This window comes from Melospiza georgiana, chromosome 7, assembly GCF_028018845.1.
Source record: "Melospiza georgiana isolate bMelGeo1 chromosome 7, bMelGeo1.pri, whole genome shotgun sequence".
NCBI lineage: Eukaryota > Metazoa > Chordata > Aves > Passeriformes > Passerellidae > Melospiza > Melospiza georgiana.
In genome coordinates, this window is record NC_080436.1 from 5,831,540 (window position 1) to 5,855,280 (window position 23,741).

At 45.6% G+C, this 23,741-nt stretch overlaps 1 protein-coding gene across 1 annotated transcript in view; it reads left to right on the forward strand.

Annotated features, from left to right (window-relative positions):
* Positions 1 to 444: 444 nt before the first annotated feature.
* The window catches only part of ABCA12 (ATP binding cassette subfamily A member 12), a 79,682-nt gene continuing 56,385 nt past the window's right edge, over positions 445 to 23,741 (forward strand). The window contains exons 1-7 of the mRNA XM_058028263.1: positions 445 to 671; positions 4,419 to 4,512; positions 16,562 to 16,709; positions 18,949 to 19,037; positions 20,046 to 20,155; positions 20,873 to 21,058; positions 21,870 to 22,048. Of these exons, the coding sequence (XP_057884246.1) occupies positions 603 to 671; positions 4,419 to 4,512; positions 16,562 to 16,709; positions 18,949 to 19,037; positions 20,046 to 20,155; positions 20,873 to 21,058; positions 21,870 to 22,048 (875 nt within the window). The 5' untranslated portion in view covers positions 445 to 602. The remainder of the gene's footprint in view (positions 672 to 4,418; positions 4,513 to 16,561; positions 16,710 to 18,948; positions 19,038 to 20,045; positions 20,156 to 20,872; positions 21,059 to 21,869; positions 22,049 to 23,741) is intronic.

Consider the following 23,741-nt stretch of genomic DNA (forward strand, 5'->3'; position numbering starts at 1 on the left):
AAGGGAAGATGCAGGGAGCCAAGCAGTTGGATCAGTCCCTGAGATGCAGGCTGTGGCTGTGGATGCTTTCTCCCCAGGCATTCCCTGTGAACTCAGGGAAGTCAGACTGGCCTGGCAAGTGGCCTAACTCTGCTGCTGCTGATGACACCTCTCCAGCAGAAGCGGTGTGTGGGCAGACAGGGAGTTTCATCATGGGGAGGAGGAGGAGGAGGCATGCATCACCTTTTGTTTAAGCAGCAGCATCTTTTTGGAATGCTATCCATTTTATCTGGGAGGGCTTGGACAGGGAGCATCCAGGAGAGGCTGGATATTGTAATTAACACAAGTGGAGGCAGGCTGCTGCATCTGCCCGCCCGCCCAGAGAGGAAGAACCTGTTGAATTTGCTAGGAGCTATTGCTGTGAGGACAAGAGCCACAGTTCCTGGGAGTACAGCAGCCACAAGTGGATGGAGTAGCTGCTTCAGAGCTATGCTGTGGGGAAGAGGCAGAGGCCTGGATTTTGGACACTGGGTGCCTTTTTGGGTTAGAGCCTCCACTTTTGCCTCCTAAGCGTGGGGAGGAGGAGCCCGCAGCCCCCTCGCTCTCGGTCGGGTGAGCCAAGCATGGCTGCACTCTCCCAGCACCTCAGGATCCTGCTCTGGAAGAACTGGCTCAGTGTCAAGAGGCAGCTGGTGAGTGTGGGAACAGAGGAGTGCAGGAGGGAGAGCCTGGGAACACCAGGAGCTGAGGAGCAGGGGGGGCACTGCAGAGAGGGAACTTGGGCTGGTGGAATGGGAGAGTGGTGGTCGAAGCAGAAGGAAGGAAGGGAATGGCACAGAAGTGAAGATGGATTTTGTGTGAAGCTCAGGAAGTGCAGATGGGTCTTGTATAAAGCTCAGGAGTCCAGACTGAGTACCGTGGATGCCTCTCTTGTTTCCTCAGGACAATGTCTGTGCAAACAAAGCCATGCACAGACTCGTGGGCAGAACCTGCAGTTCTGTACCTGCTGCCATGTGAGTGACCCTGTGCCTGCTGCACAGCCTCTGAGGAGCCCCTGGGATCTGGGGGTGGTGTGGCTGCCCTTACACAGAGCCATTTGTAAAGGATGGATAAAGAAAAAGTAGCTCAGGTGATACTTTTGTTATCCAAGAGGGATGCAGGTAGGACAGGTGTCCAGTGTGCTGCAAATCAGCCCAATGATCTTTGTGTCTGAGAGATAAACCATTGCCAGAAATGTCCAGAGAGGGATCTGAGCTGCAGCAGCATCAGGGAGCAAACATTCCTGTAGGAGGGATAGCATGGCCAGGCAGAGTAGTGTTGTCCCAGTCCAGTTTTGGTGTGTGGTATTTTCAGCAGAAGCCTGGGCAGTTCAGGGAGCTGCACCATAACCTGTGCTCCAGAAACCCAAACGTGGTGGGGTTTGAACTTGCCCTGGTGGAATGGAAACCTTGGCAGGCACAGGAAGTGCTGGCCAAAGAGAAATGTCCATGGAGGGTGTGATGTGAGGGTGAAGTGAAAGGCCTGGTATGACTCTATGCAAGGTCTGTTCCAGCTCACCCTGCCCTATGTCCTGGTTGTGGAGCCTGATTCAGAGAGGTGCTGGGTGCCTCTGACTCCTGTGGAAATGCTGTGTGCCTCAGAGCCTTCTTCACTGCTGCACAATACACTTTTCCTGAGATGCAGAAGAATCCCCATAAATTATCTCTAATTTCTCAAGAGAAATTGTAACAGCCTCGTTAAAAGCAGAAGGCTTGGGTCCCTTTTAGCTCCTGTGTACCCTGAGTAAATGCCACCTAAGCCCTGCCTGTGCTTCTGACCACAGTCTGACTTGCTGTAATTCTGGTTTCCTGGGGAGTTGAAATATCAACTCTGTAGAAGTGAAATGTCAATTAAAATAAAATCTGGCCACTGCTGACTGTTTTATGGCAGGCATGCCTTGCAACCCTCCTTAATTTCCCTCTCTTGCTCCAAATTAGGGAGCTTGCTCAGGCTGAGGAGGGTGTGAGGAGGTAAACTCAGATCTTTTTGGGAGCAGAGTTGGGCCTGAGTGCCAAAGGGAACTGGAGATATTGGTGCCTCTTGTGTCTTGCACTTCATTATTTCAACAGAGGCAGGAAGGGGAGAGAAAATGTGCACTCAACCAGAGATCCTAAGTAAGCTCTGAGAGATTAAATCAACTTTTAGCAGTGAAATAATCCAGCAATTGAGAAATTATGCAATCTACATCACAGTTGTTAATGTCCCAAGAGCCAGATTGAGGTTGGTTGTGGTTCCATTGGAGTCAACATGTTCTGGCTGGGGTGGCTGTCTTGTTTTTGTTTATTAGAAATGCCTGGGACAGTGGGAATGCTGTGATGTTGCAACTGATGTGCCCAGCTACTATTAAATCAAATTAAGTCACAGGACAGAGATACTGAGAGAAGACATGTCTGGAAAGTGGGGAGTGTAAGCTCAAAATGGGGAGGGACAATGATTTTCCTGAGTAGGAGCAATCAGTATCCATTTATTGTCCCAGGAATGTGACAGATGTCCAGCCCTCCCTTTAGGCAGCTTCTGACTAATATCAGTTTCTGTGCTGTTACCCCATAATTTTACTTTAGCCTGTGTGGTGCTAAACTAGGAGGACACATTAATAATACCATTTGCATGAGAATTAATCACAGTTCAACTGCATGTTTGGGGACTGATTATAGGGAAAGCATCTGATATAAAAAGAAATTACTAAAATATGTCAGTGCCAGTGATGGATCTTGTTAGAGGTTGGCAGTGTATACATAAAAAGCAGGAAGGGCATTGTCTGTCTGAGCTAAAATGTGGCTGAATGCTAAAATTATAGGAGCACCTCCAAAGGGGTGTGTGGGGAGGTGCCTTGTGGTTTGATGTCTGTCACTTACCTATTTTGGGGCACAAATTTGCTGCTACTTTCAAGCCTGAGTCACCTCATCAGGGACCATAGGGATGGAGTTGCAGTGGAACAACCATCTTTGGGCTGAATTGCTCTCCAGGATTTGTCTGTCTGTCTGTTTGGCTTTATGTTCCAGTGAGTGTTAGAGGAAATGAAAATTCGGTTATGGGCTTGGAATTACTTTGGAAAAACAGCTTTGGATAAGATGTACTGATCTTAAAAAAAAATAGCAACACAACGATGAAAAATTGGATTATTTTGAAGAAAGACATCTTTGCAGTTCCAAAAATGGGCATGAAGATAGAACAGCAATTTTGTAGCACAGAGGAGTTTCAGTTTAACTACTGATAAATGGAAAACTCTTAATCTAGTAAGCATGGGAGCCAGCTCTCCCCTAGTGCAAAACCAAGGGATTATTTGAATAATTACAATTTCCTAGCTCACAAAACTCCAAGGCTTGTCTTTTAAAATTTTGGGCATCCTCCCTAGATTGGTTTACTATACTTAATGATTAATTGTAGTGTTTTCTTAATTCTTGTCCATTGAAAGGGGCAACCCTCATGTCAGAGGCAAGAGTGCTATACATGTTCATGTACATTAGGGCAATATTACATTATTTCTCTTCCACCTTAAGTTGGATATATGGAAGAAAGTCTTCCCTGTGAGGGAGATGAGGCCCTGGCACAGAGAAGCTGTGGCTGCCCTTGGATCCCTGGCAGTGTCCAGTGCCAGGTTGGATGGGTTTGGGGCACCCTGGGGTAGTGGAAGGTGTCTCTGCCCATGGCAGAGTGGGACTGTATCAGCTTTAAGGTTCCTTTAACCAAAACCATTCTGAGAATCATCTCAGCTCATGTGTATGGACTGCTACAGTCTGGAGAGGGAAAGGTGGCAGAGATTTGGGCTGCTGGGGTCAGAAGTTCTTGTAAGGGTTTTGTTCTTGAAGATGTGTGTTCTGTAGGCAGGTTGCACAACTCCATAAACCCCTTCCTCTGCCATGCTTGAGCTCCACATCTTGTGGATGACCACTGTGCAAACCCTTCCTTCCAGCTCTACCATGAGGATCCACTGCTTGTGAAAAACAGCTAAATTTTTTTGGGGGGGAAACTGCTGTAGGCTTGTCAAACACTTCAGTTTTGGGGTGTAGGTCAATTGAAGTTCTATTTATCCATCATTTCACTGAAAGTGAAACCAAGCTTTCACTCTGCAGCTGCTTTATCTTCTGGCTGGTGCTTCCCAGCATGCCTTTACTGTGACATAGCAGTGTCTCAAAGCTGGGTAAACACAGTCCCCCATAATTACCAGCCAAACTGAAACCCTGTGCTGCTCTCAGCCTTGTTATTTGCTCTTAAAATCTTCAGTAGTTTTTCTTCCTGAATAGATAATGCTTAGATTTTAATTGTATGCATGCCAGGACAGGTGTGATTTACAATGCACCTCATAACTCACTTAGGGCCCTGCTTGTGCATTCCAGACAGGCTCTGGGTGGCATCAATGCCACAAACGTAACCGATTTATTTTCATTGCTCTTTTATAGGTATGGTCGTTTGTTTTAATTTCCTGGCCCGTGGTTGTTTTCATAATCTTGGCCATTATCCGTCTCAAATTCCCTCCAGAGCCACAGCAGAACTGTAAGTAACTGGTTTGTTTTTATGTCTGTGGGGTTTGGCTCTCATTTCAGTGGCTGATGTGTTCATTTGATGTGTTTTGTTACTTTTACAAATTTGGCTCCGTGTAGTTTCCAGTGGAGATTTCCTGGGATGCATCATGCTGTAAATAAAATGTGTGTGCTCCTCTGAGGTTGTTTTTGCTCATGGTTGTTTTTTTTTTTTTTTTCCAAATTAGCTTTATAATTAGAAAACAACCTTAAAGAACTGTCTCATCAAGATTTATTTGGATACTGCAATATAAATTTCCAGGATAAACTGAGGGAGAAGAGGGCAGCTGGGGGGAGAGCTTGCTCAGTAAAATGAGTGAGGGCAGAGGCTGCAAGTGTGATTATGCAGGTGAGGTGGCAAACATGAAAGGTTTTACCTTGTGCATGCCACAGGCAAAATGTGCACATTAAAGTATCTCACTGAAGAGTGATAGCTTGCTTGGCTCCTGGGACCTGATGGTGCATGTGAGCCCCTTGTAATAAAAACAGCAGCTCCTAGGGTGGCTCAGGAGTTGTTGGGGGTCAAATGGGTTTGCACAAGCTGGTTCTGCTTGCAGGCCTCTCTCCTTGGGTCAGGAAGTGTCCATTTCAGAGCAGGGATGCTCTTGGGTCTGCTCTAAAGCACTTCTGCTGAGCAGTGAGTCCTTACCACCACCAGAGGCATGTCCCAGCCCTGGGCACTTTTGTTCATGAAGTAAAGCAGAGCAAGGAGTTCATCCAGTTGGGAGCCTGTTTTCCTTTCACAGTGTTAGCTTTGAGTTGAATCAAATGATAAAGCCATGGAATGGTTTGGCTTGGAAGGGACCTTAAAGATTTTCAGCACCTGGTCGATGGCAGAGACACCATCATGGGTGACCCACATGGGGCTGCAGGAGCAAAGCCCTGGCATGGGCAAGGTTGGAGGTTTGTATTTGGGGCAGGGAGACTGATGCAGCAGGACAGGAGACAGTGGCTGGCAGCAGAGGAGACAAGCATTTGTCTCCCAGTGTTTGTAGCTGTGCCATGTGTGGGATGTGGCTGGGAGGGATCTGCCTCTGAACACTGGGATGTTCACCCTGGTGTGGTTCTCTGCTTAGAAACTCCTCTTCCTCTGTGAGGTGTGAGGCAGGAGCACACTGTGACAAGTATCACACATGCAATTAGGATTGTCCTTGTGGCAGAGAGTCCTTGTTACAGCCTAATCCCTCTGAAGCATTGTGTACCTCCTTCCATAGGCAGGGATGTAGGCAAGTTCTTCCTGAAAGTATTCTTTAATGGGAAAGAACATTCTTGAAATGTTGGGATAATTTTTGAAGCCCAAGCCCATCTGCTGTCAGCAAAAGACCTCTTTAGGCATATTATATATTCCAAGTTCTCCCAAATTCCCTGGAACAAGTTGGAGCAGGCAAGACAGGACATGTTGTGCTTTGTGAAAACCCTGGATTTTGCCAAGTGTGGAAATGGCAGACCTCCCACACTGCCCCACCAGTTATATTACCTGTCCCCAATAAATCAGATAAGTTGGATGTCAAGGGAGCCATCTGGATGGGGAAATATTTATTCTTTTATTTGACATGGTCATCAGTTTGAAGCTATATTTATTTGCAGCATTTTTACTCTGCATGATCACATCTCTGCCTTAATGAATTAACAGCAATAATCTCATGACCTGCAAGTAGCACCAGCAGTTGTGCTTTGCAGGAAAGGGGAAAGTTGGGCAGTATCTTTGGATGAGTTCCCTTTCCTTGTGCAGATTAATTTTATTTCAGTGCAACTCTCAGTAAGTGTGTGAGTAGGAGTCTGTCTCTCTTAGAAGTGGATGATAGGAACTCTCAATTGCAAGAGAGGTTTTTTGCTGGAAAATAATGGTTTTGGTGTGTTCTTGTGATCCAGATGTTCAGAGACCATCTAAGAATCCTGAGGGAATAACAAGGATGCTAACCAGAGCATCAAACAGCCAGTTTCTGCTCCTACTATAGTTAAATAAGAACAGTTGCTTGACAATTACACTTTTTTTTTTTTTTTTGACAACTGGAAAAAATGTATCAAACTTTTTGCTTGAAAAGCAAAAGATAAATCACTTGGGAACTTTCCTTTTTGATAGAAAAGCAGGCGGGGGTGGACACATCTAGGAAAACTATTACAGGAGGGGATTTTATTCATTTTATTCATAAAATTCACCTTATGCTGAGTTCCAGTGCCTGCCTTAAGACAGAATTGTTAAGTAGTGACAAGAAATTGTTTCCAGTTCTGCTGTCAAGAGATTATTGCAGGTAGACAAAAGTCAGGAAGCACAGAATCAATGGCACAGAGATGGAATAGGCTACTCAAATGCTGATGTTTGGAGCCTTAGAGATAACCCCACAGAAAATCCCACTCTGTAACCTTATCTTGTGTATTCAGGGCCACAGAAATATCATGAAATCTGTTAATTTTTTTTCAATTAAAGCAGCTCAAATTGAAGACAGTAATTTCTTCTGAAGGGCAGCTAATACACATTGAATAGATGGAGGAGTATGTAGAGAAATTACCTGGCAAATATCAGTCAAGGTGAACAAATGGCAAGGGTTTCCTGCAGGAGCAAGTTGCTTGTGCTGAATTATATTGTGTAGCACTTAATGCAAAGGGAGCTTGTGCCAGGCTGAGCTTCAGAGGGAAATGACATGCCAAATAAATGTCACCACTCCAGAGCTGCTCATAGGAGAGCTAAGAACTGAGGGAAACAAGGAGCTGAGGTCTGATAAATAATTTTCTTCACAACTAAAGCATCCTGTATCTAGGAGGTAAAAAAACCTATCTCTCTTCTTTATTCAGGGATTCTGTTTGATGATGTGTTTCCAGGTCAGCAGAGATTGTTGTCAGGAGAAATGAAAAAGAGATTTCACTGTCTGCATACCCAGTTTCTGTGATGATCCCAGAGTCTTACAAACAAAATCCCCATCCAACTTACTATTCACATTGCAGTTGTGACTTCTGACCCTTTTATTCCAGCCTTTGTCTTTGCTAGGACACATTGGGATGTGTAAGTGTGGAATAGGAAACTCTGGACTGGATCCTGCAGGTGAAAGCCACCGGGTTTGATGGTATCTCCCAGACTTTTGTGCCTGTGTCACCCGTTTTCTAGAGCAGGGACACAAATCCCTTTCCATCCATGCAGGTTTTAGCAAGGTATGGGAATTGTGTGCGAGATACAATCTGTCCCTCAGGGCTCAGCCCACTCAGTCTGCAGAGGAGCCCAATTACGCTGCTTGCTTTAACGAGCTGTGACACCCTGTCACACCCTCCCCGCCCGATTCCTTCCTTTCCTGCTGGCCTCCTCTCCCTGCTGTAAGTTGAACCTCGTCAGAATTCCCGGCAGGAGCTCTCCTGGGTGTGGTTACAGAACCCTGAGCTGTGGGGAGGATGTGGGGCAAACCTCACCCCTGTTAGACCCCGGGTCTGCTCCCGTGGTGCTGTCAAACCCACGCCTCATGCACAGACAGTTCTTCATGAAAAGCAGCTGTGCTCTTGGGTCTGCTCTTAAACCCACCAAATTCTGCCAGGGAATTCCTTGGCAGAGCTTTTCCCAGTGAAGCACTTTCTACCCTTCACCTCTGCCCAGAATTTCCCCCCAAGATTTCCCCAGTGTTGTGGAGATGCCTGCAAGGGTGCATTGCATTCACTCAGAGATTCACTCAGCAGCACAGTCCTCCACGAGGCTGCTCTTTGCAGCCAATATTCTGGGGGAATATCATCACAATTGGTTATCTGGTCAGTAGCAGCACAACTCTTTGGGTCTAGCTTAGAGCCAGAGCTATGTAGGAGCAGACTCTGCTCTCACTCTTGGCTCCAGTGCTCCTGGGAGAAGGAAGGCCCAGGATAGGCTCTGCCTCTGAGCTGCATCCCATTCCCATTGGACCTTTGAACAGGTCCAAAACTGGCAGGAAAAATCAGAACTCTCTGATGCCTTAGGAGGTATCTCACCTGGAGGTGAGAAAACTCAGAAAATATGCTGTACTTTATAGGAATTTGCCTCTTAGTTGGAGGCACCTGTGTTCATCTCTTTTCCCAGTAATGTGGAAAAATTAATAGGTTCCCATGCTAATTACAGGGAGTTGGGATGATGGCTCAGCTGCACAGGCCACTCCATTCATTTGGATAAGTCATGGATATTTATGCAAGTCATAATCCACCCCCAGGGTTCAGCCTGTTCTGCACACAGCAGACTGCAGGCTCTCCTTCACCACTTGCCTGTGGTGGAGCAGCCCCTCTCCTTGTGTTCCTTTACACTGCTTCATTTTCCCCCCCTTCTTTTCTGTCAGTCTTTCCTCCCCTTCTTTTCTGTCAGTCTTTCCTCCCCTTTCTGCACATCAGATTTTTGTATCTGATGGAGTCTGCAGTGATGAGGGAAATACCTCAGCGAGTCTCTTGCTTTGGTGTGAATGTTTTGTTTCATTCTGTTCTGCTAGGAAGCAGACTGCCATGTAACCCTCTGTTTCATTAAACCATACCTGAAGAGGGTATGGATTATATTAATTAACCCCATATTTGCTGGAATAGACATCTACACTGCTCTCCTTGCATGCAGAAGCAGTGCCCAGCCATGTAGTACCTTGTTTTCCCCTTGGCTTGGAGATCAGCTGCTTAAAGAGAGCACTGGGATGTTTATAATGCCTCCCTTGTCTTAAATCTCCACACTTCCCTTTCTTCCCACAGACTCTTCTGCCTTCTGGGGTGTGACTGAAGGATGTTCAGGGCTGGAGCTGGGAACTCCTGACTTCCCACTGTGATTTTTCCTTCCTCATTGAGCAGGGCCTTGGGGTGATCATTTAATTCTAATTGACTTCCTGAAACATCTCAGTCCAGGCTCTGGGATCTAAAAGGGCACAGGTATTTTTCCAGAGGTGCTGAGCAGCTTGGCTTAGACTGGAATTAGCAGTTGTTGGTGCCTGTGTTTCTGGGAAGGAGGTCACTTTTGCTTAAAGAATCTAAACCTGGGCTCTGGAGGCACACAGCATTGAAAGATGTTTGTTGGTTAAACACACTTTCTGTGCAGGTGTTTTTGCAAGAGTCTAGATATGGATTTCAGTTTTTAGGTTCCAGTGTCTTGCTGGGAAATGTCCTGACTCTCATCTTAGGTCCTGTTTGGGTAGGGCTCATACAGACAAGATCATCTTAGCTGTGTTACAAGACCAGGTTAGCCTTGTCTGCATTAAATATTGCTTTCAAAGAGCCCTCTAGGAAAAGGGCTTGTGTGCAGGTACTGCTTTCTCCTGGTGTGTTTGTGCTTCAGGCAGTGGAGCATCCCTTGCTAGCACTGTGAGCCTCCTCAGCTCTGCCCTCATCTCTGTCATTTCCCCACCTTGCCCTGAGTTTGCAATACCTCTCTGAAGGGTTCCAGGTTCCACCTCCTCTCCTTTGGTTTGGAAGTCCTTTCTCCTCCCTTTGCACCTGCTGCTCTTTGGCTCCTTTGTGATTTTTATGCTCTCTGCTCTTTATGATCATGAACCCGATGTGATCAGATCGCAGCGCTGATTTTTAATTTATTAAATCAGGAGGTGGAAGTGGAAGGTCTGTGGCTGAGCAAAACCAGCTTGCCCAGTCTTAATGAGCATGGAAGTGGATTGTGTCTGCTCTGGGTTGGTCTCATTGCAGAGCCTGAAGTGCTTGGGGGAGGAATTGGGCAACAAAATGAAATGTTTCTTCCGTGGAGGCCACAGAGGGAGGGAGGAGTGTGGCTGTGAGTTGTCTGCTGCTTTGATTGCAGTGTCCTGGGCAGGACATCATGAGAAAACAAGGGTCCTGTGGCTATAAAGATTAAAAAAAATGCAAGGCTTTAAATCTTACCCAGCCACACTGGGTGTCCAGGGGGCTTGGATGGATTTATCTGGGGTCCTGCTGTGCTTCCATTTCAAAAATCAGGAGATGTATGAGGTGGGGATCAGTCTGTTCTGCCATGTCTCAAGTGAAAAGATGAGAGGTAATGGCCTTCAGTTGTGCCAGGGGAGGGTCAGATTAGATATTAGAAAAAAAAAATTGCATGGAAATGTCACAGCAATAGAAGTGCCAGGGCAATTAAAGATTCTGTTTTAATAGGTAAGGCATGAACCAACTGAGTATTCATGTATAAAGAGTGCCCTGCTTAAAAATTAATCCCATCCCATAGATTTGATGATTTAGTTTAGTTTTTGGAGAGCGATTCAAAGTCTTAGCATTAGCATAAAGCTTTGTACAATAAAAAAAATAAAAATAGGCAGCTTCAGTTGTTACTGATAAATAGATGTGACCAAAGCTGGAAATGGACAGTTGCATGTGGTTGGAGGGAAGCAGGATCTTTGTCATGTCATGAAACAGGCACTTTTGTCGTTTTGGCTGTTGAAAAAAGCAGAAATTAAAATTTAAAGTGATGCTGTGTGGCAATGAGAAAGACTAGAGGGGAAGCCAGGAGGCTGTGTGTGCACAAACACAGCCAAACATTTGGCACAGGAAGTTGGGAGGAGGTGACCAGAGCAGGACATATTCTCACTAGGAGCTTTTGTGACTCTTGAGATAAATATGGATCACAGCTGATAAACAGTTTGGGGTCTTTTGCTGCTCTGGGTTAGACCCCACTGCTCAGGGGTGTGTAGGAACACAGCACAGAGTGTTTCCTCCACTACAAAAATCCTGAAAGGTTTAAGCTTTCTTCAGCCAGCAGCTGAAGGGGTTTGATCCATGTGATCATTGTAGTAGCTGCTGACAAATCTATTTTTGTGAATTTGTCTAATTCTTTTGAAATCAATGTCTGCTTTATCCCATGGCAGTAAGTTCTACAATGTTTTGATATTTGTTACAAAAATCTGTTTTCAGTCCTGTTTGCTGGTTATGCCCTGATCTCACTGTATTTTGGTGTCCCTGTGTTATGAGGAGTGACCATTTTTTCACCCTTTTACTCACTGATTCCCAACTTTATTTATTTCTTACCAAACCACTTTTTGGCTACTTTTTCCCTAGCTGAAAAGTCCCAGTTATGATGTTGCCTTGTATGATTTGGCAATGATTGAATGCATTTCCAATTAAACACAAATAGTTCCTAATGAAACCATTGGCTCATTAGTGCCTCCATTTCACCAGAGTTTAGATTTATATGGATTTTTTATGAACTATGGGAGGAATCTGGAAGGACTTAGAGCATAGGTAGTGTCAAAATGTGTGCATTTTGAAGGCAATTGAATTTTTTTCATGCCCAAGTAGTGGTGATAAAACCCTAAACTGGAGGTGGGTAGAAACCAGAAAAACTCAGCTGGGGGCTGCTGTGGTCATGGTGCTGATCTGCTGAATTCCTGGCTGGATCAGCAAATGGCTGGACTCAGCTGTAATGCAAATACCACAAACCTCAGAGCAGTGGAAGCAGCAAAATCAATGTGGCCACGTGAAACACGGTCCATTTAGGTTTAAACATTTGGGTCAGCTTCAATTAATCAGTGAAATAGTCATTGTCATCCCTTTTGTATGACATTTAGAACCACCCTGACATTTCTCATTGGTATTATACCAAGCACCTTTACCTGAAGAAAACAAAATGTTTTGCTCATGTTGAAGGGTAGTGTGCTGGAATTTACAACATTCAGAAAAATAGGAGAAATTAATTTTCTTTTTTTATTCTGCATGAGAGCAAATGGGGAAAAGCTAGAATTACCAGTGGCATGCATGCATTAATTGGTATCTTATGTTTGTTGTTACTGTTCTGCATGCCTTGTTTCTTTCCAGCTCTTGGAGATGTGGTTAGATGCTACAGAACAGGGAGAACCAGCCCATGCAGCTCTGAGCCCTCGGCCTCCTCTGCCCTTTGGGATGCCTCTGTCCTCCAGTTCCTGAGCCCTTCTCTCAGTGGGGACAGGAAACCAAAACTCTCTGTCTGAACACACAGGGAAAACCTCTGCACTTGGGATTCTGCTGCTGGCAGAGCCAGAGTCAGGCTTTGCTATCAGGATACACATCTGGGCTTGGATTTTGGCTGTAGATGTGTCAATTTGGCCAGAAGTGTGAGAGGGTGATCTCTCAGCTCAGACATGTGGCAGCAGGGGGTGCAGTGATCTCTCCCCTTTAACTCATGGGCACTGATAATGGAACCCTTCAAGGGAAAGAAGTTTTAGCAAATTAGGAGGTTTAAATCTAAAGGCAGTAGGAGGATTGAAAAAAAAATTTTTGTTATGTGTTGTGGATCTACTCTAGTGTGTGATGAGGGATCAGAAAGTTGGGGCTTGGATAGGGCATTGGCATAGGTTTGAGTGGGAGAAGGAGGTGCCTGTGGGAAACAAAGGAATTTCCAACAGTAGAAATACAGCAAAAGTTTCTAGTGGGGGTGTTACCCTTCAGGGAAACTATCACCATGGAAAGACTGTCCTTTAAATTTTACAGAGCAGGCACAACTCTCCTTCTGTCACATTTGCTAGCTGGTGCTTAGGTTCTGTGCTGGATAAACTCAGTATGGAGATCTCCTGGAGCAGCTTCCTCCCTGGCCATCCATGCAGGGGTTACAGGGCCAGCAGGGAACTCATCTGGCCCTGGGAATTTGGCTCTGCAGTAACACCAGCCCAGAGCAGACACAATCCACTTCCATGCTTATTAAGACTGGGCAAGCTGGTTTTGCTCAGCCACAGACCTTCCACTTCCACCTCCTTATTTAATAAATTAAAAATCAGTGCTGCAATCTGATCACATCAGGTTCATGGACTGATCATAAAGAACAGAGAGCATGAAAATCACAAAGGAGCCAAAGAGCAGCAGGTGCAAAGGGGGGAGAAAGGACTTCCAAACCAAAGGCAGGAACAAAGGAGAGGAGGTGGAACCTGGAACCCTTCAGAGAGGTATTGCAAACTCAGGGCAAGGGGGGAAGTTCATCTGGGTGGGCAGGACAGCCCCTGTGGCTCTGTGGGGTCACATCTCCTCATCCTCAAGGGGATGGAGGGCAGGAGCAAGGAGCAGGGAGACAGTATAAATCTCATGGCTCACCTTGGCATCAGTAAAGTCCTTTGCAGGAAGCAGGGCTGGAAACCAGCTTGGGTCTAACTCACACCACATGGGAATCTGGCCCAGACATTTTGGGTTTTTCTGCGTCATGGTCTTTCTCAAAAAACTTCATTAATTCTCCAACTGCTGTCAGAGCCCAGGCCTCTTCCAGAAGAGTCTTCCCTGGCACTGCCACTGCTCCTGTGCCAGGAGCATCGTGGGGTAACACTGGTTTGTGACTCAGGAATGGATCAGGAGACCCATGGCTGCATCCAGCTGCCAGCAAACTGCTCAGCATCTGCTGAGAGCTGGCAGAGCCTCACCGAGTGCCTCAGCCTCATGAGCCAGCAGTGTCCTCACAGGCATTGTGCCACCACCACCAGTGGCAGCACTTCCAAACTTCAGGTCACAAATTCCTGGCTCTTTGTATCTGGGGCTGCTGTTTCAAAAGAAAAAGAAGAACCTTTTGTCTGATACCATTGCTGTGTTCTGATGCTAAACGCTGTGATAGAGCAGCTGATTGTTTAATTGCCCACTTAGTTCAAAGTGTGTCACCTTTGAGTCCATTTAGGGTTGGTTCACCACTGCTTGTGCATGAAAAAATTCTCTTGCCTTCAAAACCCACACACTGACACTACCTATGCTCTAAATCCTTCCAAATTCCTCCCATAGTTCATAATTCTAGAATTTGTTATTGCTGTAATTGTACCTCAAGGAAGGGTCTTCCTCTGATCTGGATGCATCAGGATCTCTTGCTTTATCACCTCTGTAAACATCTGGCATGTCTCTGGAGAAGACCAGTGCTCTCCAGACCCATCCTTGTGTTCCCCTTTCAGCTTTACCCTGGGGAGTTCCACGGCTTTGGCTGCTCCTGGTCTGCTAAGAGACATGAGCTGTGTGGATGTGGGTAGGTGTGGAGGGCAGTGAAGGGTGGAGCTCCTACACATCCTTGTGGCTATGCCCTCCATCCCAGGCCCCATGGCTTCCCACATCTTTGAAGCTTCATTTTGGGAGGGACACTGATCCAGTGAGGTCTGTGGTGTGCATTTTTGGATTGGTGTGCAAGTCAATGCCCTGCATGGCAATGAGGGTGTGGGAGATGAGAAGGAAGATGAGAGGAAGGTGCCCATGTGTGCAGAACGCTGGGCAGGGCTGTAATTGGTGATCCCAAAGGGCAAACACTGCAGACATGACAGGGATATTCACACAAGGATGCTTCCAGATTAAAGTGCCCTGCTCCAAAGTTTCCCTCATGGACAGCAGATTAATTACCCTGCAACACCTTTAGAGTGGTGGATGCTTGGTCCTGTGGCCCCAACAGCAGAAGTTCTGCCTGGAGGGATAAGGGAGCTCTTTTGCTGCCCTTGGTGCTCTGAGATTACTGAGAGCTGGTTCAGCCAGCTGTGTAACTCCTGAGGGAGAGAGGGAGGGAGGGGTGTAATTCCTGAGGTGGCTTGAGGGATGCAGGGATTGTTGGGGGAAGCTCCCCACAGCAGGGAGCCTTCTTCATGTTCTTTAATTTTCTCTTGTACTCCTAACTCTCCACTGAGAATCACACCACCATCAAAGTGGGTGCCTGTACCTCTGCAGGTCTCAGGGGCCTCTGTGCTGGTTGCTGTTTTGGCCAAAGCAATGGGAACTCCTTGCTAAACCATGAGCTCGTGTGTTCTGACAGAAAAATGCAGCAACCAAATGTGCTGAGGAAAGCTCAGGAAAATCCACTCTCCATCAAGGAGACCAACAGCCCTGGAATCCACCTACCCCTGCTAAGCCCTCTGGGAGCATCTGGGGTTTGACCACTGCTATAATGAGTAAATGTTGTGCAAATGTAGTTCTGTGTCCTTGCTGGAGGGGTGAGAGATAAAGCTGTGCCTGAGAGAGAGTCTCAGGTCATCATTGAAGACTAAAGAGCAAGGTAATCAATTACCACAAGCCTGCCCGCAGGCCTTCAGCAAATCTGGCTCCTTTCCATAGCAGAAATAATAGCAATGTCCTTTGCCAGGTAATTTTCCAAATGATTATTTTAAATAATATGTTGCTGTGATCCAGCAAAAGAGTTTGGAGATTTATGAGAGCGTTTGTCTGCGAGAGGAAGAGCAGCCATGAACTCTGCGGGCTGGCAGCGAGCAGCACGGGGCAAGAGGCACATCCAACACTCCCAGAGTGTCTCATTGCTCAGGACCCCTCTGTAGCTGGAGAAATGGACACAGGGACACACATCCCATCCCTCAGCACTGCCTGCCAGCATCCCAGCTCACCAGGCAGATGGTGCTGGAGCTGCTCTGAGCTGGGAGGACGCACGGGGGGTGGTGGTGATGGATGGCTCCTCTGCCTTCCTGGGGCAGCTCTGCTCAAAAGGCAAAGGATGTTTGTTGGTCCTGGATCCATTGCCCCTGCCCGTGGTAAAAGCAGAGACGAAGCCCTGTTTTAACAGCAGCAGTGGGTGCAGTATTTGGCAATGCATTTTATTTCCTGGCTTGGAAATGAAGATCGTGGCTTTGTGTAGAAAACAATCCCACAAGTCTTGGAGAACATGTTCTCATGGGTGCTTCAGGTTACTCTGGCCATGTGCCTGCTTTCACTTTATTTTATTTTTTAAAAGACACAATTAGAATACCTTAATCTAAGTGGATTTTTGTCATTTTTTTCCTGTTGTTGGATTTGGGAGAGAAGGGAGGGAATGTGCAGTTGTTTCAGGATCAGCAGGTATCCTATGAACAAATATCTTGGCTCTTCTTCCTACTAACTGGGACCCTGAGCAACTGGGTCTGGTGGGACATGTCCCTGCCCATGGAAGGCATGTTGAAACTGGGCTACCTTCAAGGTTTCTTCCAAGCCAAACCATTCTGTGATTAAATAGCCTGTGATGGCTTTGTCAGTGTTGAGGAGGTGCTTGCAGTGGGATTTGGCAGATGATACTGCCAGGGTGGAGTCAGTGAAAGGAGCCTCAGTGGAACTGAGAATCTCTCCTGCTGTTTAGGAAGGGAAAATAGCACATCCTGACAGAAACATATGGCCAAAAAGTGCACGTCCTCATCATCATAATGGCATTTTGTCTCTCTCTCTCCCTCCAGGTTACCTTGCACCCCGAAACCTTCCCAGTGCAGGCTTCTTCCCGTTCCTGCAGACGGTCCTGTGTGATTCCGATGCCAGGTGTAAGGGCACACCATACACACCAGAAGATCTGCTGCCAAGACTTAATGACATCTCACCCCTCAGACTGTAAGGGAATCTGAATATTTCCTGGTGTTAGGAGGTGTAAAACAAAGTCTGTTTTGAGGGGGAGGGGGCATCCATGCATGTTTGTGTGTATGTACAAATTTGTCCACAACAGATATACCTCCGCAACCTGTTCTAAGAGATGTCTGACACTTAGAATATCAGCTGCAACTGGACACTTCAGAAATAATCCCATTAGGGACAGCTCTCAGTAATGTGTCCACTGATTCAGGCTTGAATCTTCTACTGAAGGGAATTTTGCTCCCTGAGAAAAACTCTTCAGCTCCCCCAGATCAAAGCAAAGGAACATGGTTTTGGCATGGCTGTGGGTCAGATCAGTGATAAGACTTGCACCCAGAGCAGCCCAGAATGTTGATCTGCCACTGAGAGGGATCAGTTCAGGATACTTTGGCTGGAAGTTTGGATGTTAGTTCTGGAGCAGCTGCTGTTTGAGCACATCCTCCAGAATGGGTGTCCTCTCTGCAGGCCATCAAACATGTTAGGAAACACATGAAAATGCAGAAACATTTTTTGCCCATGAAAGCCAGAGATTTGCAGCATGGAGCTGGCTGGGCATGTTTTATTGGAATGTCCATTTGCTGAAATGGAAATGTTCAGTGGGACCATTTCAACTTCTTGATGTTCCAGTTGAAGTCAAACAGGATTTGCCTTGAGGCTTGCCAGCCAGGGTGGTTTCTACACCTTGGCTGCCCAGTTCTGACAGACCCCTGGGGAACATGCCCATGCTGAGGCCTGGCTGGTTAATGGAGAGCTAAAAATCTGAGCATCTCACAGTGGCCCTGGTTGCTCATCTTTGCTTTTAGGTGGGAGGCTGCTCCATAGTCAGAGTCTCAAATCCCCCCTGGCGAGAGGTTGAGATTCTGAAGAGCTAAAATGGGCCCACCATCAGGCAGTCCTGAGGTTGGTGGCTCCTTAAAGATCCTCCCTAAGGCAGAGGGAGTCATTTCTTAGGCCAGTTCAGTGGTCAGAATCTCTCCATGGGTGGGAAGGATGATTAAGGATGTGGGCAACTGAAGTTGCACAAGGTGAATCCTAATTGAATTCAAGGTCATGCAGCAGAAGAGAGGAGGGAAGGCAAAGCCACATGGAGACTGGATGCCTGGATTCACAGCTCTGTTCCTCAGTGTCATTGTTTTTTCCTGGGCATGTTAAACAATGGTTCATTTGGGGTATTGAAATGAAGAAATGGGAGCTTCTAGTGCCAAGGCTGGAGGTCTTCCATGGGTTTGAATAGCTGCAAATCCTCCTTGCTTTCTGCTTTTGGTTTCTGAAAAGCTGTTTAGGAAGTAAGTGGCTTTTCCTGCCAAATGAAAACCAAAGGATTTGGCCAAATTTTATATCAAGAACATGAGTTATTAACAAGCATCTTGACAGCTTTTGATGCTTGAGATTGTGTGTGGGAAGTATCATTATAGATATGTGGCCATTCCTCCCCTTGCATGGTCAGTGTCAGCCTTGGTGTGTTCTGCAAGGAAAAACACCAACTATTAAGTAGCCACACCAAAACTAGCAGGATGCAGCAGAGTCTAAAACCTCAGGAAAAGATTCCTTGGGAAGGGGAAAGCTCCAGATGAATAGGTGCAGCTCTGCCTCAGGGGTGCAGGATCCTCATTGGTGAGGTTGTCACAAAGTGTTTGAGCCGTGGCCCTTCACTACCTGGATCTGTTGTTTTGTAATATTCAGCTAATCCAGGCTGGTTTTCTCCTCTCCCTCCCATTGTGCAACTCACTGAAGCTCTTGTTAAGCTGTTTTATAATTTGCCCTAAAACTATGTATAACCAGAGTCAGCAGGGAAGATGGGCAAGGTTCTCCCCTTTGATTCTGTTCCTTAGAGGCATTTACCAAGGTGTGCATGGTAAGGTTGCTTGAAATTTCCCTTAATAAAAGGGAACCAAGTCCAAAAACCAAGCTCAGCAGCCTTTTCTCCTGTAGTGGAACGTTTGGGAAGGATGAGTAAGGTCCTGTTGTCTGGAAGGATTTCTTGGTAAGGCCACACACTTTATAGCCATGGAGTTCTGGACTTTTGCTTCCCCAAGAGACGTGCCAGGCCTCCAGAAGGAACCAGGCTTTTGCATAACCCAGATTTCAACACACCTGCCATGAAATCCAGCCACAGACACATTCTGAGTTAAAGCAGTAAGCTAATTATAAGAAATTCTTGCAGTTGTTACAGTTGTCTCTTCTTTATTTTCCTTTTTTTTTCTTTTCTTTTTCCTCCCAGCAAGCGCAGGAGCTCATCCAGTGTAGCCAAGGACAGGCAGCCATTGCCATGGAGTGCAGAGGTCCCTGAAAGCAGGAGTGCTTCACTGGGTAGGTTCTCACTGCTCTTTTGAAGATCTCTGGACAGAGCTGCAGTTCTTAGAGCACTGCTGAAATGATTTATGTGTTTCATAGAGGCACGTGACAATGGCCACGACATTAGTGTAAATTCTTGGGGACAAGTACAAGTAGCTGTAGAGAGGACTTTGGAATTTGGCCAAGAAACCAGGATTAAATGGTTGTGTTTCACAGGAGCAATGCAAGATCACAGATTGATTGGACATTAATTAGAGACCTGGCTGTTTATGGAATATTGCCCTTTCACTACCCACAAATTCTCCATAAACAGCTTATGATTGTTTGTTTTTTCAAACGGGTTTTTATCCACAGTTATCCAGCAAATAAGTTGTCTTCTGTGCCAGAGTGGATATTTATTGTTGGTGATGTTCTCCTCTGATGTGATTCTCTTTCCTGAAGGAACTTTCAGCCTGAAAGTTTCCATAAAATCATTACAATTATTATTTATTGATGGTAATGGCTGGTACAATCTGCAAGCCATCGTGATGGATAGTCCTTTCTGCAGGGAGCTCACGATGAAATGAATGATTACAGATTTGCATTTGCCTGTTCTGCTCCAGCCATTCACTGTTCCAATTAGCATTCCTGCCAGCACCCTCTGTGGTGCACAGACAGAAGAAGGCAGAATGCAAAAGGGACCAAGTGCAGAGGCGTGGGGAGGGGAAAAACAAATCAATGAACAGTTATGGGAACTATTGACTCATGCTGATGGTCAGGGAGGAACTCAGTTCTACATTTTATTTAAAAGTAAAATTTAAAATGATAGGTCGTGGCCCCATATAACAAGTTACAGTGTCATCCAGAATTTCATTATATCAGGAAAAACTCTAAAGTACTTACAGGTAGCCATTGGCTGTACCTTTGGAAACAGTTTGCTAATGCACCCAAAGCTGTAGGTAGCTGTCCTGTGTCCTGCTTTTATGGAGCAAAGAGGTTTGAAAAGCTGTAAGTGAAATACAGTGTTTCAAACTGTTGTTGCAGCATTTGGGGATTTGGTATCTCATGGAGAGAAAAACCTTCAGAATGTTTCATCACCATCCAACTTGACTTCCAGCACCCACACGTTCAACAAGATCTTCAGTTTTGGGAAGGTAAGTCTGTATTTGCATAATAGCTGAGTATGAACATTGTGTATTCTCATATTTAAAGAATTAGAAGCTCAAAGAACCAAGACACAGCTTTTATTGCTTTAGGATCTCCCTTATTATGTGAATGAGCTTTATTTGGGAAACACAGTGATTGTGGGTGGATTTTTAACTTTTGTGGTGAGTTTTTTATCCTCTAGGCAGAAACCAGGCAAACCTTGAGACATAATATCATGAAATACTAAATATATATAAATACTCTGAGATACTTTGTTCAGAACTTGTGTGAGTTAAGGTATTTGCAGTATATTTTCTTTCTTATAAAATTAAAAATATGATGTCAGAGGCTTTGACATTCAAATATTTATTTGCCCATGCTAGTCCTGCAGTGGCATCAGAGGCACTGTGTGTTTATTGTATAGGTATTTCATATTTATAGAATCTATTGCTTTGTAATAGAAATTTGTTACAATTTAGTGGACACTGCTTTTGTGGTTTGGTGTCAAGGCCTACAAGCACTTAAGCACACAATTTCTCTTTGTAATAGATGAGGAACTTGAGGGGTTTTAGTGAAACTGTTCCGCTGTTAGAATTCTGTCTATGCTGTAACCACAGTGTTTTTCATTTACTGCTATCCCTTAAATAAGTTTCATCACTGCATTTAGCACCACCCCAAACACAATATTGCTTCACAGCCCCCCTGAATGTTTTTTGTTCTTCCAGAGGCAGCCCCAACACTCCACTGCAGGGAGCCTCAGGGCCCTGCTGTGCCAGCTCCTGTCGCGGTACCTGGCACATCCTGGTGCCACGGGAGGGAGCATGGCAGCCAACATCCACCACACCTTCTGCTTCACCAACTCCTCGCTTCTGGAGGCCTTTGCCCAGGAGTTCAGGACCCAGCTGTCCCAGGTGAGTGCCTGGGACCTTCCCTGGGGGCTGCAGCTGGGAGCTGTGGCAGTTCAGACACGTCAGGCAGGGTTTGGAGCTACAACACAGCCCCTCGTGGGCAGGAGTTGCTCATCTCTGTGCCCAAGTGCAAGTGGGGCACAGTGAGGATGAGTGAATTCTTGTGCATGGGGTTAACCCAGACACCTCCAAGCTGAGAACATGGCTTGGAAAGCCAAGGGTCATCCAGCCATCAGCTCGTGGCTACCAAGGGTTCTCACCATGCCTGGGCCTTGCTTCTCCTCTTTCTTTGCAGGTCAGCAGAACAGCATGAGGATGTGGTGTAAATAAGAGTGTTTAAACCTTAGGAAGGCAATAAATTTAATTGTGTATTACCTCAGCAGTATCACTTCATCCAGTGACTCCTGCATCTGATCCAGCAATTCATGATTGAAGCAGTACTTGTCTCTGGGAAAGCAATATAATTAAAGCAAATTAATCCTTTAAAGATAAAGCCTTCTTCTTTTTTTTTTTTTCTTAGCCAAGGTTAGAATTGATATTAATTTTCTTATATTCCTAGTCTTTGGACTCTTTAGGACATTGTGAATTGTAGGGCTTGTCTGAGCAGAGAATTTATTGTACAGCCTGGGGTGTGAAGGTAAAACACAGTCACACTCTCAGTTATTACCTGTCCTTTGAATGTATTGTTTGCAAGCTTGCATGCACGTGCAGTTCCAGCTAAAAAACATAGAAGGACCCCCCTGCAGCAAGACTTCTGGTGAATAAATAATTTCTTCTGGTTCTTAAATAATTCCTTACATTTTTGTTTGTTAAGGTGCAGCACAACCCAGAGTACCAGGAGACTTTTGTCAATGAAATGGTCTCATTTCTGACACTCATCTCCCAAGTGCAGAATGACACCTCCCTGTGGCACCTGCTTTTGCTGGCCCCAGATGTGTTTCAGGACAACATGCAGCTGCGAGACATCATTGATTTCCTTCAGAATCCAAGCAGGTAAAACAGAGAAAATGACAGGAGAAGCACTGAAAGCTGCTGGGCTTGTGTACTGACCTCTAAGGGCATCATCTTTCTTGAAAGAAAGGTGTTACCTTAAAAGCATGATTTGTTTGGGGAATGATGCAGCTCCATGCTAATGCATCTCTAAAGGTGTCTGTGGACTGTGAGCAGTGTGTTGTTTTTCAGTGACTCTTGTGTCATTCTTTTAATGGGAACTTGATATAAACTCTTGAGTTTTCTCCCAGCCTGCTCAGAGGCACTGTCATGCCCTTGTGCACATAGAAAAGCTGGTGAGTCACAGGCACTGCCTTTGGTGGAAGAAAAACCCTCCTGGCTGGATGAAGAAAGCAGCCAGCTGCTTCTTTCCAGAAAAGCACAGAGCCAAGTTCAGCTTGCTTTGGAACACCTCAAGCACTTGTAGGGGAGCCATAATGTTGGTTTTTAAAACTGATTTCCTAATCTACTGCTGGGTTAATCCTTCAAGACTGGTCCCAAGAAAGCAGAGAAGAGAGGGAGCCTGGTTTTCTACCATATGGGCTTTAACACATCTGACTTGAAGAAGAGAGTGCCAGTTATGCACTTGCTCAGTGGTTATATGAAAACAGAGCTGGCTTAACTGCATTATTTAACTGTACTGAAATATGTGATGCAGTTTGCACCTAGGGCAATACAAATTTCTAAAATGGGCTTAGCCTTGAAATCCCTTTCCTGGGCTGTAGTTTGGCTTAACTCTCCCTGATCTCCAGAAGACACAAGTTACTCAAGATTAAGGGACCGTGTTCCAAATCATCTTCTGGATGTGTGACTGATCCTGCTTGTTACAGTACATGGAGGACACCAAGAAATTGAGTGTTTTCAGACTGCTTTTTGTTTTTATCTTGCATACATGAGCAGTTGGGTTAAGATGCCAAAAGAAGTTGTAGAAGCTTTGGTTGCACCCAGGCTTAGAGGGACTCACTTTTGATCACTGGAGTGTTGCTGAGGCACTTAGAAACCTGTACATTTAATATCAAGGTAATTTTCCATGCTGCATTGTGAGACCCATGTGTAAGCTGTAATGTCCTTATCCTTAAAGGAGTCAGCAGCAGTGTGGCAAGAATTGTAATTTTATTCAGAAGCATTTTGTTCATGCTGCTGTTTCAGTCACAGGAGTATTACATTTGGTTGCATTTACTGGCTTGCAGAACCCAGCCTGAGAACCAGCCCTGTTGGAGTGCCCAGGGAGAATTAATATTTACTGTGCTGCCCTGCTTTGCCCTCCAGCTGCAGAGCTGGGGGAAGTTATCATAGGCACAACAAAGAGGCACATAGAATTTCATCACCAGAGCTGTGCAGTGCTTTTATGCCTGGCATCTGGCACTGTAAATGCATGAGTAAAGAGTTATTGCAAAGAGATTGCACAAATAGTACTTTTAATGATGCTTACAAAAGCACATCTTAGCCAGCCTGCCCACGTCTCTTACTCAGGCAGGACTGAACTCCTAAAAAAGTGCTGTACAGGGATTTTTTTTTTTGTGGTTGAAATATGAAGGTATAGAAGAACTTTTGCTCATTGTTGCATCTGCATGAACCGAGTGATAAACACCACCAGTGTGAAACAGTAACTTCCAAGTCATGAATCCTATAGAAAGTTTAGCAGCAAATTTTATTGCCCACAAAAACCTGGTTTGCAGACTGATTTCACAAATGT